The following is an 18,251-nucleotide window of genomic DNA, read 5'->3' as shown; positions in this document are numbered from 1 at the left end:
AGTGGAGATCAAGCGTCTACAAAGAGTGCGATTGATTTAGGTTTTATCGTCGCGCTTCATTCTCCATCGTATTGGAATGAAGTAAAGAAACTATAGTTCCAGGATTCTTCGGCTCAGCATCCGATTTGAGATTACGTTTCCAGGGTAAGTCAATGCTACCATGTTTCCTTTGGTGCATTTTATCTTCTACGATGTAGTGCTAATTCTTTGGTCTACAACAGTTGGCAGCGGGTATAGTGTTGTGCGAGGATTCGGAAATTCCGACTTCCCAGTTAAAACAAAACGCACCATAACCTCACTCCAGGACACTTTAAGAGATGTGCTAATGACAGACGCTAGCACCCATTGGTTTTAGCCTCCTTGCTAACACGCCCGCCTCCCATGTCCGAGTTTGCGAGTTTGAGCCCTGCGGAACTTAGTTTGTCTTCACAACGCGGTTTACACAATGTTGCGTGATCAAACACACGTATTATCTTAACCAAATTAATCTGTGACTGGTAGGTTGTCACATATAGCATGCTGCCTCCCTACGTGTGAGTTATAAAGAGGATGCAAATTGATTACATAATCTCTGTGATTTCCTTAATTCAAAGAGTTATGTTCCAAAACTAGTGGGCTAACTATCTAAAATGCATGCAAAAACATTGCAAACACCACCAACAGCCTAGCTGACCATCATGATTAAAACTTTTCAACACACTAACTGGTGTCTTTTGGCAGTAAAGGTGGCAATGTCATGGGTGTGAAAGATTTTCTTCCATTTTTGCATTGTGTTCCAGCCCAGTAGGCAACATAGAACTACATTGAAGGGCATATACTGGATGGCTAGCGGGGAAGACACGGGTGTTTATCTGTCCTTCACATGACCATGTGCTATCAAAATTAATTTGAGGATGGTACCAAAACTAATTGCCTATGAAACCTAACCTCAAAAAGTGTCAAATGATTGCATAGTGTTACTTTAATAAGAGAAGCCCTATACGAGAGAAGGCAACTAAGCGAAGGAGTAGAGTAATCCTGCCGCTAGATGGCAGCTACTAGCTAGGTCCAGTCTGGTCCAGCCACCACGATAAATCTCCCTTCTGGACTGGCTAAACAATTGCCAGTGCCAGTGAGTTCACGTAAGCACTTTCAGTACTGCCCATGTAAGCAGTAGCCAGAAATGGGCAGAACCTGTAACCTAACTTGAGGCACAGCAATTGCGACGTTGCTACGTCACGAAATTCCTCAATTTACGAGTCTTCAATGTATGTGAGTGAGTGTGATCAGGACAGGGAAGTGAAGTACGGCTGAACAAATTGTGGATGAAAGTTGTGGATCTAACCTGCACACTAAAACCGTACTGGGCATTCTATCCCAGACCCGTTATAGGTCTACTCATGGTGAAGGTAGGAACGTAGGTGCGAGGTAAATGTTACTGCATCTGTATTGTGTTTCCAGCTGCATGACGTTTTGATGCTACAATGCCATTGACGTTCTACTGTATGAGGTGACACAGCAACGTTAGTTTATATCCGTTTATTAAACGTCACAGAGCAGGCATTATGCGCAAACGCTACATACATGCATGTCACCTTCAATGTCCGGGCACGAAGGACAATGAGGGGCGTGTCACCAGGACTGCAGCTGTGATGGGCTTTACCGTTACTTAATTATTTAATAGATGTGTCAGATTTGGACCTAGATGAAGCCTGCATCCTCACCACATGAAGTTCAGAGAAGCATTATACAAAGCCATAGATATACAGTGAACAGTTTGGTAGCCTACTGAATGATCTTCAGAATCGAATTCACTCTCTCTGTCTCTCTCTCCTGCAGACCCATTGGCTGTCTTCTCCAGTGTCACGGATCACAAGAAGCCTAGTAGCCAATGACTTGCCTGACCTGGCCACAACCACCTCAACTTAATAAATGATTAACTGTACAGACAGAGAGAACATTAGCTATATCCTTCACGCACATAGTAGTCATTGCATCAAATATCAAGAAAAAGTTAACTGAAGGGAAACACAAATGAACTGAAAGGGGGATTAGCACTTAACATTTAATTTTATCTTTGGAAAAAGAGGCTGGTCAAATATTTTTTGAGTCGTCAGCAACCTGGTTTGCTGTCCTGTGTCTCTCCCCGGCTCCCCTTGAAACAGAGCTGAGGTAGAGAACTCAGTTGACCATTAACCTCACTACTGATTACAGCGGTTTCCCCACACATAAGCCTCTCAGCTCTCATCTGAGGCTCCTGACACAAAGTTCACCTCTCTCTTCATTCACCAGCAGAGCGCCCTAGGCTGCAGGCTTGAAGCTGGATTTGGTTCCTCTGTAGTTCACCTCACTTTTGAAAAAGTTTTTTTTTTGGGTGTGTTGGAATCATGGGGGCATCTGGGTATGGATATTACCGGACTTCTATTTTTCTGGCCATGTTTGTGGGTTACACTTTATACTACTTCAATCGGAAGACCTTCTCGTTTGTGATGCCGTCCTTGATGCAAGAGATTACACTTGACAAAGATGATCTGGGTGAGTACGTCGTGTTTCAGCTGCTGTGCACATCTGGATGCACAGCGTTTTTTATTATGTGAATAATACATAGTTTCAGTGTATCATGTGTTGCTTGTCAACCTCTGTCAGTCGTTGGGTAAATGTTAACAAGCGGCATCTATAAAATTGTTTACAGATATTAGCATATCGTAACTGATGATGGTACACCCTCACTGCACTGTCATTCAAAACCATCGACTGCATACAGAGACCTCTTTTAATAGTTATTGTCTGATAAACTGTGTTGGTAATAATTGATAACCATTACTAAGAACTGAGGAACCATCAATGCAAGTTTCTATTACATAAATATGTAGTTATCCCTCTTTAGGGAAGTCTTAAGGTGGATTTAATGTCAGGGGGCCGCAGGCTAAAACACGTGATGTCACCGGTTGTGGCTGTTCATTTCTCAGGCCTCATCACCAGCAGCCAGTCTCTGGCCTATGCCATCAGTAAGTTCATCAGCGGCGTCCTCTCAGACAAGCTCAGTGCGCGCTGGCTCTTCTCCATCGGACTGTTCTCCGTGGGCGGCATCAACGTGATCTTCTCCCAGTCCTCCAGCGTCTCGGTCTTCTCCGGCCTCTGGTTCCTGAACGGCCTGGGACAAGGCCTCGGCTGGCCACCGTGTGGGAAGGTGCTGCGCAAGGTACAGTGGGACGCCGCCAGCTCAAACTGTGTGTTTAAAATGAGGTGTGAAAATGCAGGTGTGATGAATTCTTCCTTTGCATCGTAAAAAAGAAGTACTCTATGAAGACTGAAAGTGCTTTTACACTTGAGGTAGCATATCATTTGTGTACGACCACATTTTGCAGTGTTTTTACGCCATATTAGTCTGGTCAGTATACAACACTTTAGTGCTGCAATTTATCCCTTGTCCGTTATCAGAGTGCTGTCAGATATGTTATAAAGAAAGAGAAAGCTATGTTGGCTAAAATGAAGCTGAATGGAGCTACGTTAGTAATTGATGTAGTTTCTGTTCTCTCTCTCTGTTTGTGCTACTCATCGACACTACCTTATTAAAGTAATTGATTCAGAGAAGCACTAAACTAGACCAGTGGTTCTCTCCTCCCTGCTCTTCTTCCCCCCTTCAGTGGTTCGAGCCGTCCCAGTTCGGGACGTGGTGGGCTATCCTCTCGTGCAGCATGAACCTGGCCGGCTGCTTGGGGCCCATCATCGCCACCCTGATGGCAGAGAGCTACAGCTGGCGCACCACGCTCTTCATCTCGGGCCTCACCTGCCTGGTGGTGGCGGTCTTCTGCCTGGTGTTCATCAAGAACGAGCCCAGCGACGTCGGACTGCCCAACATCGAGGCCGGGGCAAAGAAAGGGAAAGGAGGTCAGAGATGTGATGGTTCTTAGTCCCTAGTTCCCGGAGAGACACTGGTTTGGGAACTATTGTGATCCGAGTCAGCTGCTCTCTAACTATGAAACAGAACCTTAATTATTTACCCATTGACAGTGAAAAATGGTGTTAAGATAGAATTAATAGGATTACAATTTTGTTAAACAATTAATTAACACATTACAGCAGTCTGTTTCCTAATTAAGGGTTCTTCATAGCACTGTGAAATGTGTTGTACATGAAGAGAATCTAAGATTTAAAATCTGTGTTTTTAATGTCGTGTAGATGTTGTGTAGTATCCTGTTTACTTTCTTCCCTCGATAGTGTGCGTCTATTTCTGTGCTAGTGGCACAATGCCTCGCGTCATCATCATACCCTACTTATAGAAGGGCAGGACCATAACCTTTAGCACTTGGACTTTATGTACTGTTAGGAGATTCCTTGGTGCTATTAGTGGTTGTGTGAACATATAACATGTGATGTGTGAAGAGGAAAATCCAGAGGCAGCAAGGTTTTCATGTAAATACTTCCAGAGTGTTGTGCTCAGGATAAACCATGTCGGACCAGTCTGTGCTTTTTTTTTCTTTGAAAACCACCCATGTTTTTCTCACGTGGTCTAGTGATTGTTTCCTGCATGTGCGGACTATTGGACCCCATCACAGAGTAAAGTTATGGGGCCGTGTTTGTGAGGTGTTTTGGTCCTACACGCCCCTCTGTGCTTTGAAGTCCAAGGTCAGAGCCGGTCGGACCCTCTGGACTCTGAACCAACATGTCCCTCACGCAGAACAAACGTGAACAAGTTGTATTCTGACTATGTGTCCATGTTAACTGATATGCCTCTGTGACGTGCAGGTTCCTCCAGTGACGACAGCACATTGAAAGAGTTCCTCCTGTCCCCTTATTTGTGGGTGCTATCTCTGGGCTACCTGGTGGTGTTCGGTGTGAAGACTGCCTGCACTGATTGGGGGCAGCTCTTCCTGATCCAGGACAAGGGGCAGTCAGTGCTCATGGGTAATGCAGTCTTGAATGTTATATTAATGAACTACACATTTAATAAAATCACGGTCAGTAAATCCGACGGCCAAAACAGAACTGCTGAATCTTACCACAAAGAACTATTGTATTTCTTCCAAATACATGCCTAATAGGATTACACATGTCCATTGTTACTGGAATGTTTCTTTTTTCAGGCATTTAACTTCTGATTGTGTACAGGGAGCTCTTTCATGAGTGCCCTTGAGATGGGAGGCCTGGTAGGAAGTATTGCTGCTGGATATCTCTCTGACCGAGCAGTAGCCAAAGTGAGTGGCAGTCTTTTGAATTGTTTCAATGTCTGTATGGATAAAGTGCAACAAATGACAAATTATTCTCCAGATGCTACATGTTTGTGTTCTCGCTTGTTTTTTTATTAGCAAGGGCTCCGTCTTCAAGGGAACCCTCGGCACACCCTCCTGCTATCAATGATGGCTGGGATGTGTGTTTCTATGTACCTCTTCCGGGTCACGGTCACTCCAGACAGCTCAAATGTGAGTTCAACGTCAACCTTTCTCAATCAGATGCACTGCTTTTCTACCAAGGAATTGTGTTATTAGGATGTAAATCGTCTGATAATGTTTAGGCTGTGACAACGCTTTAGACTTCAGACTTTTGACATTGTGCAGGTCTTAAAGTATAACACTGTAATGTTTACATAAAAAGCTGCAATGAACTATTTAAGGTAGAAGGTGATGCTCATCATTGTACTTGGTACTTGGCAAATCCACCAGCAGTTTTTTTGGATCAATTCAGTGTGAATAACAGTGTTGAGTCCCACTGCTGAGGAAAGACCGAATTCTAAATCCCCAACCCCACCAAGTTTGCATCCAATAGAGGCCGTTTCAGTTTGCATCTTATAGAGGCTGTTCCAGTTTGCATCCGATAGAGGCCGTTCCAGTTTGCATCTGATAGAGGCTGTTCCAGTTTGCATCCGATAGAGGCCGTTCCAGTTTGCATGCGATAGAGGCCACTCCAGTTTGCATGCGATAGAGGTCACTCCAGTTTCATTGTGTGTGTAAAGACACCATAAGAAAGCAACCAGTAAAGAGGCTTCATCGGTGCAAATAAACTAAGCACACATAGGCACATTACCAAAGCGAAGTAGTTCCCTATGGTCCATTGTGGTAAATACTGGATAATGGGACATGCACATTCTCATTGGCAATGCTGTATGTCTGTGTTTTTAGTGTTTAATGATATTATCCTGTTGTGTTATATTTCATACAGCTCTGGATCCTGTCTCTCGGGGCTGTTTTTGGCTTCTCTTCATATGGACCAATCGCATTGTTTGGTGTAATAGCCAATGAGAGTGCCCCTTCAAATTACTGTGGAACTTCACATGCCATTGTTGCTCTCATGGCCAACAGTAAGGCCTTTTGTTCTTCTCTTTTGGTTAAGTTTAATTTGAATAGAATTTGCTGAACTGGCCTGTTTATAACTTAATGTTGTTTTGGCAGTTGGTGGCTTCCTGTCCGGCCTGCCATTTAGCACCATCGCCAAACATCACGGCTGGAACACGGCCTTCTGGGTAGCCGAGGTGACCTGCATCATCACCACCATCAGCTTCTTCTTACTGCGCAACATTCGCACCAAGATGGGACGCCTCCCCAAGAAGTCCGACTAAGCAGCGGCTCGCTAAGAAGCATGGCCGATGTGGCATCGTGTCCTTACTTAAAGCGACCAATCTCAGTGCACAGTTCTTCATCTCTGTCATACTTATTACGCCTGACTGGTAAAGAGTTCATGGATTTACTTTTCTTTTTACACAAATACCTATTGCACTGACGACTTCACAAGTCTAACCAGCGTAGCACAGTGCCATCTCAAAATGAAACGTCCTAATTGCTTAGGCTGGAAAACCAAGCATCATGCACCACAGAATCTTCTCATCATAACATAAGGGTGATATTTCTAATCTCAGTTCTCAAAAGGAAATGGCCTAGAAACAGCATCATCTCAGGAGAAGGGGGCAAACATTTCTCTAAACTTCTAAAATAAAGAGGCACTCTTTACATACACAGAAGACACTTCATGTCTTGTTTTTTACACAGCAGTAAGTTATTCATGTTATTTTTCTCTAACTGTGTACTGCACGTTGAAATGTGAATCCTGCACCACAGTACCAATTTTGTATAAATTACCAGTGGTATTACTGTAGTATTTTATTAAAACTATATGATGAGATATGCTAAATATTTGCATTGCATTTAATTATATGCAGATATTTGCATCTAATCTCACTTCACAAAATATAGAATGTCAACCACGGGCAATAGCTTTGGTACTGATGTGCCTTGCCATAGAAACTAGTATGTCTCACTTTGTAACACGAGGAGTATTAATTTATAGAGTTCACGATAGAGTTAAGTATTAATATCATCTCTGTCTTACCAGCGTTATAGTTGGAAGAATGCAGGGAAAGATGTTGTCTCTGTCTCTAGTTCTACCTCCACTGTTCATACCGCATACATGAATTTGAGTGAGTGTCAAGTACGAAGTACGTATGTGCAACATGGATTTGTTTTGAATGGAAAATGAAGGTTCTTTTTAAATTGCACAGTTGCACATGAAGACAAGCATGAAAAACTAAAACTGCATTCCCTTTTTGCAGGACTACATCCTGACAACTATCAGTTTTGTGAATTTGGTGATTAATTATAACAATTTTAACAATGTCATAACTAAACTGTATTGTGAAGTAAAACTTCAATGTAAACAATACTGAAATAACTACATTGTAAGGTACTGGACAGATAGATTTGTTTTAAAAAGAAGTTTTTTGGTTTTGTTTTATAGCACAAAGCATGTAATACTACAACTGCATTCCGAACTCAGTCAATCTCTCAATTCTGACAACTTTGTAACTGTTTTGTTGTGAATGTGTTTTTGGTCTTGCATTAATTTATGTTGTAATTGAAATATTATTAAAATTCTGTGTAAACGATACCCAAATGACTACATTCCACGTGGAATGTGGTTTAGAATTTTTGTTTTGTAACAAAACTCTGTGCACTCATTTGATACTGTTTAAACATGACTAACTCCTCCATTTGGGGTTAATACAGGCCTTAATCTTACTGACTCCCATTGTGAAAGAGGTGGTGTAGACACACACACTCTGAATTCCACCTCTGCATTTGACCCATCCAGGGAAGTGACACACACAGCACCCAGTGAACGCACACAGTGAAGTGGAGTTACACTAACCCGGAGAAGTGAGCATTGCATTACATTTAGCAGACGGTTTTATCCAAAGCGACGAACAAGGGAGAGAACAATCAAGCTGCGAGCAATAGAGACCTAGCGTAACAATAAATACTATTTTACATAAGAAATAGAAAAAGATGTAGGAATGTAATTGCTGTAAGTGCAAGTTAAGAACTAGTAGAAGTGCAAGTTACGAAGGGATGTGCTCTCGGAAGAGTTTGAGTCTAGGACATTAGTCCTCAGTAATTATTCTTCACAGAGAAAATAAATGACAACTGCACAAGTCGGAAAACAGACTTTAGACAAATGTTTATTATTATGATGATTATTATATTATGTACAAAAGAAACAGAATAGTATTCTGCGTTAAAGTGACGTTTCTTCATGCCACAAAATATGTGAAAAGTTTTCGGGACAAGCCATCCTTAGTAAGAACCTCGATAGCCTGTATGTGGTGACATTCTCAGGCAAAGCAATGAGTCAGGGAACGTTCCTTAAATCAGGCACCACTGCCCCTAAACGTTGTCAAGATCTAACAGCATTTGAAGGGCAAAAGTTTCCTAGGTATACACAAGTTCCCAGCTCACCATTCTTGTCATCTTTTTCAACAATGACAAGCATAATCCATGATAAAAAAGAAAAAGTTCACTGGGCTGGAGGGGACATGTTTGCGGTGACCAGGTACACCAACTCTTCCTTTGTGGGGGCCAAGGTTCTTCATCCCTCTCCTGATCCAGTTCAAGACCCAGGCCCAAAGGTAGCGGCTTTCTCTGCAACCTCCAAGGACCCCTTCAGATTCTGATCAAAGAGCTCGCACCTGAAAGACAGTGTTCAGTTCAAACATAAGAAACTTACGTTTTCTCTTTCGCATAAACTAGATCTTGTATGCCATTATCTATGTGCAAATACTCTCATAACCAAGCCATCTCAATGTGCAATATACCAAATGGCAGAGGTTTGTTTAGAAAAGATTGGAACTCCAAAATGTTAGGATTGTGGCCTTTAGCCACTTCAGTCTACCCTGTCACTACAAAGATAGATAGATAGATCACCCACTGTATCAGCCAAGCTTTTAGATTAGATTAGATTCAACTTTATTGTCATTGCACAGAATACAAATATGGAATATGGTACAACGGAATGCAGTTTAGCATCCAACCAGAAGTGCAAAATAGCAATAAAAGTGCAGAGTATGTGCATATGTAAAGTGGAATAAGTGAATACATAAGAAATATACAGTAAGAGTTAGGTACGAAATATGAACAGAATTGGGACTAGCAGCAATTGAGGTAGGAAGTGTAGATAGATATGATATATATTAAGCTGATGATATTCTCACCTGATTGGCATCTCTAGAGAGTAGAAGGGGTTCTTCAGTGCAAAGTCTGAGTAGATTTCATATATCTTTCTTAACAGCGTATCAATGCCTGTCTGTCTTGGGTCTGCTAATACAATGAACTTTATACCTGTCAAAACGCAAAGCAGACAATTAAGTTATTTATCAAGAGAGCTTTGAATATTATATTACATTCAACTCGCATGATAATATTCAATATAAGGGCGTGTGTCCATATAGCGTGTGTCCAAGTCTCTGGGTAGCTGATTTCCAACTAGAAGCGCTTGGAGCTGCCTCACAAGAAAGGCGGAAAACTGGTAAAAGACGCTGGGTGCTGTGCTTAATCTCCAGTTCTCCTCAGTCGGAACAAACGCTGTATGGACACTCTAGCCTAAAACTCTCAAACCTGTGAGGGTCTGGAAGCAGTGCAGTTTAAAGGCATCCGTCTCCAACATCTCAATTCCTGAACTGCCAACCTCTGGTGACAACTGGGAGCCAATTGCAAACAGCCTGACAGACAGGGGAAGAAGACGAATGCAACTTTTAAAGCTGATATGTAGTAGCAGTAATTTAATCTTCCCAGCTAAGCTTTAACCTTCACTTTAGACAAAAGTGTTTTAAAAGCTATTGACACATTAAACCATGGACATTGAGGTTGCACAGTAAGTTAGCAGAACCCATTATCATCAGAGCTGGTATCGTAGGATCTACTTACGAATGAAACATTGACGCCAACATCAACTTCTCATTGGAGCTCAGGCGGGCCCTGCCAAATTTGATTGACACAGGGTAGTTGGCTGGGTCTTTCAGATACTCAAGGATCTCCTTGCCCTCCGATGTATTCCTGCCATTCACATCAACGCCGTTGATCGAAAGCACAGCATGGCCCACTGAAATTAAAAACAAATCTTCTGTTACATTACGCTTACGCTGCTGCTGATTTAGGATGCTTAGTAACAGGATACACTGCAGAATAGTTAGCCTAACCTAACTAGCCAGTCATACAGACCCACCTCTAATGCCATCCCGCTGGCCAAACGAGACCACAACCTTCTCGTCATGAATCTTCAAGACTAAATCTAAGGGAAAACTGAAGGTCTTCTCGACCTCGGTTCTTGGAACGTGATTATCATATTGATAAATGAGTCCACCTGCCTTGTTCACAACATATACACTGAAGATCGCCATTTTCTCTATGAACCAGCTGACAGGAATCACGTGACCAATGATTATCTAAAAAAAACGAAACGGGGGAAATCAAATGCACAAACTACTGACTGTAAGTGCATCAAAACATAAACGTAATCAGAGTCCTGAAATTTTACATTAGTATCTAAGTTGATTACATTTTCCAAATAGTTTATAAGAACTCATAAGAACTGCGTTTCCCATAAAGACCTTCGTCAGTTCCCGGATGCCCGCAGTGTCTTATGGGACTGGAGCGTGTTCCACTTCCTTTCTTTCCGACATCTTGACCGAGCAGCATCATGGTGAGATTCTTTGGGAGAATTTTATCCCCAAATCTACCCATTTCTATACTTGTTTAAAGAAAAGAAATTTTTTTATTGAATCCCTAGCATGTTGATTGCCAAAATGTGAGCAAATGAAACGTTGAAGTGCGTCCCAGACACAAGCAGTAATCACTGAAGTTTAACGTCAGCCCTGCTGCGGCATGCTTTAAAGCGTGCTACCAAAACGCTGTGCAATGGTTTTAGCCATTAGCTTAAAGTTAGCCGTCGAAGCGTGGCCTTTGGTGCTATTTTTTTAATCCTCCGTTTTGCTGCTGAATTTGATCATTATTTGCCAGGACATTCTCAAACGTCTACATTTGTTATGAATCCATTTCTGAAAATGTAGTTGCTTCAAATCTCCCCGTAGTTTGCTGATTAGACTAGTTTTCGCTTGGAAGCTATCTAGCTAGGAAATATTGTGTGACTGCAGGCCAATTGGTAAGCTTCCTTTTAGAATCTTGTTCATTTGGCAGTTCCGTGTTAAATTTGACTCGTCAAAAGAGTTGTAGACCTTTTGTCAGTGTCTGTACATATACATGAAGGTAGTATCCGTTGCGCCGCTGGATTTTTAACGAGATCATGAGTTACTCTACCGCTGACACCATTTGCATTTTCATCCACAGCCGCCCAAAGACGCGAAAAAGGGGAAAGACTCCGGGAAGTCCAAAAAGGACAAGGACCCAGTCAACAAGTCTGGGGGCAAGGCCAAGAAGAAGGTTTGTATTCTCTCTAAACTAGCTGAAGTCAACACAATGCTGTCAGTTTCAAAATGAGATTGAACTAAAGTTGAGGTTCTTTTTCTTGCGAGCAGAAGTGGTCCAAGGGAAAAGTGAGGGACAAGCTCAACAACTTGGTCCTCTTCGACAAGGCCACCTACGACAAACTGTACAAGGAGGTGCCCAACTACAAGCTGATCACGCCAGCAGTGGTGTCCGAGAGGCTGAAGATCAGAGGGTCTCTGGCCAGGGCCGCACTCCTGGAGCTTTTGGGCAAAGGTAAAGAATAGCACTGTGGATGGCATTGTGGAAAGATCTGTCGTTTGATGCCTGATCAAGTAGCCCAATGTGTAACGATCCCACACAACATAAAAGGGCATTGCTGATGTTGCTAGACCTGAGCCTCAGTACTACTTAATACAGTTTTGCTGTAGCATCAGTAGTAATAAGCAGATTCATTACTTCTACTTTCTAATGTAGTGTTGGCATATGAGGCGTTGGTCAATATTTTATAAAGTCATACCTTTAATGGAAGCATTTCAAACTGGTGGCACGAAAGTTTCTACAAAGATTCTATTTGAAAGGATTTAACCGAACAGAATGATCCCGTACAAATAGTTCAGAATGATGTCTGTTATTCTTAGTAAATAGGTGTAATTAATGTTTGCGTTATATTATCCAGAGGAGGTTGACGTTAGCGGCATAATTACAGTTCCTCTGTGTTCTGAAATGTCTTTGGTGCACAGATGTTTGCCAAACTGCCAGTCAATGGAGGGTGTTCTAAGTTAATTGATTTTTAGCTTTTATTGACATTTCATTTAGTGTCTGAAAATGAAGCCCAAGTTTGCATAAGCACAAAATGTGTGCATGAGGGTGTCCATACCCTGCAGTTTGATCAGTCCAAATTCATTACTCACTTGTGGAGAAAAACAAACCAACATGTAGATGACAGACCTGCAGCACTTTTGCCTGGTATTCAATGCACGCGCAGACTATTGAATCAGAATCAGATTTTATTGGCCAAGTAAGTTTGCACAAACAAGGAATTTGATGTGGTGAACTGGCTCTCAATGTGCTTACACAAAATATACATAACACAAGACAAAAACAAACATTATTATAAACATTATACAAACTATTGATGTGTTTATGTGAATCTTTTTCCCGTTACCTCAGGCATGATCAAGCTGGTCTCCAAACACAGAGCTCAGGTCATCTACACACGTAACACCAAGGGCGGAGACGAGGAGGTCGCCGAGGAAAAAAAAGAGAAGGAGAAGTAAAGGTACGCATGTCCCCCATCACACACCTGCAGACAAAGCACACGCACACAGACTAAAACTCTGACTTGGCAAACTTGTGAAGCAATCAGTTAGAATCTCCTACCTCGCATAAGATTCAACTGAATGAAGAGTGCGCTACAAATTCAATGCATTGAGTATTATAGCAAAATGTGTAGTAGTGTTATTTTATCAAATGTGCCACTCTGGAAAGGTGTTTGACACTTTCCTGTATTTTGGCTGTTGTGGCATTGGCTTGCATTAGTAAACTAAATTTCAACTTTTCCCTGGTTGGCAAGTTGCTTTCTGACATTTTGTACAATGGGATGCAGAGGTGTGGCCCTTGCTTTGACCTGTGTTGTGTTAGCACCGCATGGTCCGTGCTGGTTAAAACATGCTACGAAAATGGGCATGGTTTTTAGTTTTTTTTTATATATATACTTGTGTATAAAGTGATTATGGCGTTCTGAACTTGCAGATCCATGTGAAATCTCTACATAATCATTACCAGTTCATTCGGAACGCAAAAATTGGAAATGCTTTTATTTTGAAGGAATGAGCTCTACCACAAATGGCCCACTGTTGCTTTATATTAACATGCTTTTATTTCTCTTTCAGGGTGTATCTGTTGCTGGTGCCTGGATATTTGTAAATGAAAATTGAATAAAAACAAACAAAAATAACATGATTTGCATCTTTCATTTGTCTCAAGACTTGCACTGTCCCGTTTGGATTTTTCTTTCGTGTAGGCTACTGGTAGTAAAAACAAATAGATTTTCTCAGTAGTGAAGGCGTGTGCTGTTCTTGGTGAATCCTTGATGGAACGCCAAAGTAGGTTTCTTGGTGTAAGTTGGATTGGTTAGAGTAAGGATCCTGGGAAAGAACCAGTTTATTCAGATGCCTAGCCCATAACCTCAGACAGCACGGGCACCTGTCATGAGGAAACTAACATGATCTTACAGAAATGCAGAGGTAATCGAGTAGAATGGAAAGTAGAAAGTACACAATGGCATAATTCAATTATCCGCCTGGAAGAAATGTAGATATGGGCTTCTCGGACAATGTGTGTCTGGGGGTCAAGGTGTGAATGCCAGGGCCTGGGGAAATGCCATCCAGAGGGGACCAGTTGAAATGCTAATATGTCCATCTAAACCATCTGGTGTGGCTGAAGTTAATAGGGTGGGGGGTTAATAATATGCTCTGATATGTGAAATACAAAAAAAAATCTAAGTTGGGGCCTCAGTTAATCATGTCGGCTTGATTAATGCAAGAATCATTCAGTAGCTTACTTGCCCTAGGAGCAAGGACTTCTTGCAAAGGTCTTTTAAGTACACAAAATGTGTACGTGACCAGGTATTTAATGATGAACATGTAATTCCCTTGCTGTGGAGCCTTTGAAGACCAGTGCAATGTTATTAATAATTCACAAAGTCTTACTTTTTAATGATTTGGTGAGACACCGTTGCTTCAAGTGTAATACAAGATGTGGATAAACCAGACGGTCAACTATGTTCACCATGCAGTCAGAATCAAGGTCAAACCTGGGATGCACTTGACTGTAGTTCATTAGTTTCCGCCCACATTCAAAGCCCATAGACAACTGCTTTGTGTCGTTGTCGAAGTTGATAATAGCCTCTAATTGAAAATGCAACCATCTCTCTCCCTTATGGTCTTTGCCCAAGGCCTGCAGATGGGAAATTCAAATAAAGAAAAACAACCCAACTGATACATCTAGAAGTTGTCACGTCTGTAGTCAGTTTGAAGGAAATGATGGATGTGTCTGCACCGTTGGTCATTAACGGCTGTATCGCAGAAGCACAGCTGGGAACACATTCATGACGACATTGAGTCATATCTTGAGCTGTAAAGGTAACAACTCGGTTGGGTGTTCAAAATGCTCTGCTCAATTTGCAGAGCAGGCGCCAGTGCAATAAATTCGAAGCATTAGGAAAAATAGGTTAGTAAAATTAAGTTATAGGTGAATAACAGCAGAGGGCAGTGTTTCATACACGTCAAGCAGTAGGGCTTATCGATGGATGGGTCAAGTTTGTGGGTTTAGTCTCCCATGCAATGCATGACACCTGAAAAAGGAATAGTAGCTGTGATAGTGATTTTAATTTATTGATTAATTTTTCATCAAATGTCCAATAAATTATTTGGAGAGGTCAGCCATCCCATCAGCAAAGACAACACCCCTAAGCTTGTATCTGGGTTCCAACGTATATATAACGTAAGCTGAGGTCATAATTTATTGACTGAGATATAAAAAAAGATATACCTTTGTGCCGTCTGCCTGGGGCCCACAGCTTGCTGCGCCCGAGGGTGGAGCAGGCTTGTGTGTGTGTGTGTGTGTGTGTGTATACACGTGTGTGTGTGTGTGTATACATGTGTGTGTGTGTGTGTGTGTGTATACACGTGTGTGTGTGCAGCTTGCTGCGCTCAAGGGTGGAGCAGGCATGGGGTCTGTACTGGTGGAAGTCATCAGCAGTTATTTCCACCCCGAGTGGAGAAGTGACAGTAGCCATGGGTCTTATGTCCCTTGCAGCGCGAGGTTGTGACAGATGTGCAACATACTCTTCCATTTTGTCTTAAGCTGTGTGTTGGGGGGAGGGGTGTTGATTTGTTTTGTTTAGTTTGAGAGCCTGTATATCCTGTGAACCTGCCTAGGTAGGCTATACAATCTTGTGAAGAGGAGGCTTGATGTTAACTTTCTAATACAGTGAAGCTCAAGGAAATCAAAAGTAGGGCCTTGGCATGTGTGTTAAGTTTGCCTAGTGTGTTGAGTCAGGCTGTGTTAAGTCTACTCTGTTCTTGTGGTTGAAGATATCAAGAAGAAAGAATTTCCATCACGACATATGCTAATATCCAGAATGTATTCTTTCAAGCTTTTAATTGTAATCATGCTTCTTGCCTGAATAGTGAAGAGGTGTACATTCAGCTGTAGATTGTTTTTGTTGTGTGAGCTTTTCAAAAGCTTAAGATCTCTTCGGGATAAATCAAATCAAATCAAATCAAACTTTATTTGTACGGTGCATTTCATACACAAAGGTAACACAATGCGCCTCACAGTAGGAAAGAAGGGAAATAAGGGGGGGGGGGGGGGGGGGGGGGGGTTACAAATACTTGTAAAGAGACATAGATAGATAAATAAGTAAACGTTCCATAAATGTAAAATAGATACATTTTACATGATAACAGGGCATCACATGATAAGAGTGGGATTAGAGTTTGTTGGAATGGGTGCCTTAGAACCCAAGTCAAGGGAAACGTGAAGCTTCTTCTTAATTCTCCCCGACACCATGGAGCGTCCCCATGGTGTGTAAAGAGGGTCCTTTCACTTTCGAACAGACTCCTTCTTTATTAGTTACTACTACGTGGCAGCCAACTCATAACCATTGAGTTCATGTTTATATTCACTTAAAAACACATAAAGGAAGGGTTTCTGTTACACGACTGAATGCGGTGCATGGTAACATCCATGGCAACACGGCACGGTCACATCCATGGCAACACTGCAGTATTTGTTGCACCCTAAATGTTCCCCTTATTGGAGCACAGACTATTAATATTCTGTCTTCTTTTAGCCGGGGCACCAACAGAGCTGCCTCCCCCTTCAGCAGCTAGCCTGTGTCTGTCAGGCGTCAGGAGCTGAGTTAAATAGACACCACCACCACTCCCCCGTCGCCCCCTCACCTCACGAAGAACAGGAGAAGTGTCGGCTGAACTCACTCATATGAAGCTCGTGCCTCATTCCTACGGAGAGACTCGGAGAGGTATGGTTGCCAGTTCAGTTGAGGCTCACAGAGGTATGGTTGCCAGTTCAGTTGAGGCTCACAGAGGTATGGTTGCCAGTTCAGTTGAGGCTCACAGAGGTATGGTTGCCAGTTAAGGGGCAGGGGATTCTACTTCCAGACCATGCTGTAAATGTATCACTCCATTCCCTCTTCCTGAGCGCCTTTCTCATTCTTTCTTTCTCTTTCTTTCTTTTTTCTCTCTGTCTCCTCCTCTCCCTTCGTTTTTTTCTCTCCCTGGCTTATTGTTTTGTTTTTCTCCCCTTTCCAGCCTCTCTGAGTGACTTCTGAAAAGCTCTACAGAATGTGTGTGTGTGTGTGTGTGTGTGTGTGTGTGTGTGTGTGTGTGTGTGTGTGTGTGCGTTGTGCTTTTTTTCTTCTTCTCCTCTGTCAGCGCAGTGGCTGGATGTGTGTGTGTGTGTGTGTGTGTGGGCACACTCTGTGCTGCACGGCAGCAGAGTAACTTGTGAGTCAGAGAAGAGTGAGGCAAGAGTTTTTCTGGGCGAGCGACAGTGGGGCAGCGAGAGAAAGAGGGAACCGAGGGGCAACTGGGCACGCCGGAAGCAGAGGCAGGAGCAGGGGCAGGGGCAGGGGCAGGGGCAGGGGGCTGTTTGTGGCATTACTGGGGCAGATCCTATAGGAGGAGATTTATGACACGCAGCTGTTGAGCACTTGACAGACGTGGGGTGTGTGAGAGGATTCCTGTTGCTGCGCAGGAGCGCACACACACACACACACACACACATGCTCATCGGTGGAGAGTAGAGTGACTCACATCGCAGCCTGCAACGACAAGGGTAGGCAACATGGTGTCTTCTATCACCCTTTATGTTCGCTTCTCTAAATAATTCAGGAGCCATTCCCAATAGTTTCTGCTTTTATGCTGCAGGATTTTACACCTCTGAACTTTCCTTGTTAAATGTTAAATGATGTGCGTGTTCTGGAGTGTTCTTTAGGTTCTCATCCTGTCATGATTCCTCAGAACCTTTGAATGACAGCAGAGCAATGTTTATTTGATTAGTTACTCATAAACAACTGTACGTGGTAAAGTCATGGTAAAAATTGTCCACAAAAAAAGGCAAAATGTCAGTAACACACTGGTAGAATCGGTTATAATAAGTATACTGTATAGCCTATGCCTTGATTAATAGTTAAGTCTTGTGTGTCAGCTGTTTTTTGTCTTGTTCATTCAACTTGCCAGGGCTCTTTGTTGTTACGTTCCCTTTCCTTTGACGGCGTAATCCCAAGAGCTATTTTTAGAGTTTGAGGCATTACATACGTGTGGAGTTATTCCGACACTGCAGTGATCATAGACAGAAAGAAAAGTTCCATGAGACCAGAGGGCTCCTGTACTGCTACTGTTCTATAAAGTTTAGTTGTTCTTTAAACTAATAGTCGAAGTCAAAGTCAGTGTTCCAGGACAGCGGAGAGGAGAAGGGGGGAGAGCGGACGTCTGGTCAGACTGGACAGAGTCACCACGAGTTGAGAGGATTCTTCGT

At 42.6% G+C, this 18,251-nt stretch overlaps 4 protein-coding genes across 6 annotated transcripts in view; 3 read left to right on the top strand and 1 right to left on the bottom strand.

Moving 5' to 3' along the window:
* Window positions 1-35: 35 nt before the first annotated feature.
* Window positions 36-6,916, top strand: slc37a4a (solute carrier family 37 member 4a). 2 transcript variants are annotated; one of them, XM_080844791.1, is made up of 9 exons: window positions 36-144; window positions 1,819-2,514; window positions 2,949-3,181; window positions 3,627-3,870; window positions 4,729-4,887; window positions 5,092-5,177; window positions 5,289-5,402; window positions 6,139-6,277; window positions 6,369-6,916. In XM_080844791.1, exons 2-9 carry the CDS (start codon window positions 2,367-2,369, stop codon window positions 6,533-6,535), a joined length of 1,290 nt encoding a protein of 429 aa, XP_080700917.1. In that variant the 5' UTR covers window positions 36-144; window positions 1,819-2,366; the 3' UTR covers window positions 6,536-6,916. The 2 variants fall into 2 exon arrangements, with proteins under 2 accessions (XP_080700917.1, XP_080700918.1); XM_080844792.1 differs by lacking the exon at window positions 36-144 and adding an exon at window positions 1,309-1,388.
* Window positions 6,917-8,407: 1,491 nt separating this feature from the next.
* trappc4 (trafficking protein particle complex subunit 4) lies at window positions 8,408-10,642 on the bottom strand (the record flags this gene model as incomplete). Its single annotated transcript, XM_080844799.1, has 5 exons — window positions 8,408-8,935; window positions 9,458-9,584; window positions 9,861-9,964; window positions 10,170-10,344; window positions 10,468-10,642. 5 exons carry the CDS (start codon window positions 10,640-10,642, stop codon window positions 8,857-8,859), a joined length of 660 nt encoding a protein of 219 aa, XP_080700925.1. The 3' UTR covers window positions 8,408-8,856.
* Window positions 10,643-10,886: 244 nt separating this feature from the next.
* rps25 (ribosomal protein S25) lies at window positions 10,887-13,644 on the top strand. The gene is made up of 5 exons (XM_080844808.1): window positions 10,887-10,944; window positions 11,589-11,681; window positions 11,777-11,960; window positions 12,858-12,966; window positions 13,580-13,644. Exons 1-4 carry the CDS (start codon window positions 10,942-10,944, stop codon window positions 12,962-12,964), a joined length of 387 nt encoding a protein of 128 aa, XP_080700934.1. The 5' UTR covers window positions 10,887-10,941; the 3' UTR covers window positions 12,965-12,966; window positions 13,580-13,644.
* A 2,943-nt stretch (window positions 13,645-16,587) lies between these two features.
* Window positions 16,588-18,251, top strand: part of sgcg (sarcoglycan, gamma) — a 17,853-nt gene continuing 16,189 nt past the window's right edge. The window contains exon 1 of one of the 2 annotated variants that reach the window (XM_080844798.1): window positions 16,588-16,734. The gene's annotated coding sequence lies outside the window, so the exon portion shown is untranslated. Of the gene's footprint in view, window positions 16,735-17,384; window positions 17,550-18,251 lie in introns of those variants that run through there. The other variant, XM_080844797.1, reaches the window with a different exon arrangement.

The sequence above is a fragment of the Sprattus sprattus genome (assembly GCF_963457725.1).
Source record: "Sprattus sprattus genome assembly, chromosome: 9".
NCBI lineage: Eukaryota > Metazoa > Chordata > Actinopteri > Clupeiformes > Clupeidae > Sprattus > Sprattus sprattus.
The sequence above is the reverse complement of the archived record's forward strand: the minus strand, read 5'-3'. Positions and strand labels throughout refer to the sequence as shown.

Bases quoted from the DNA above. Each gene is read 5' to 3' on its own strand.
- rps25 (XM_080844808.1), top strand. The intron at 11,682-11,776 runs GTTTGTATTCTC...TCTTGCGAGCAG, and splicing joins GGGGCAAGGCCAAGAAGAAG to AAGTGGTCCAAGGGAAAAGT. The intron at 11,961-12,857 runs GTAAAGAATAGC...CCGTTACCTCAG, and splicing joins CCTGGAGCTTTTGGGCAAAG to GCATGATCAAGCTGGTCTCC.
- slc37a4a (XM_080844791.1), top strand. From the start codon at position 2,367: ATGGGGGCATCTGGGTATGGATATTACCGGACTTCTATTTTTCTGGCC. The intron at 3,182-3,626 runs GTACAGTGGGAC...TCCCCCCTTCAG, and splicing joins GTGGGAAGGTGCTGCGCAAG to TGGTTCGAGCCGTCCCAGTT. The intron at 5,178-5,288 runs GTGAGTGGCAGT...TTTTTTTATTAG, and splicing joins CTGACCGAGCAGTAGCCAAA to CAAGGGCTCCGTCTTCAAGG.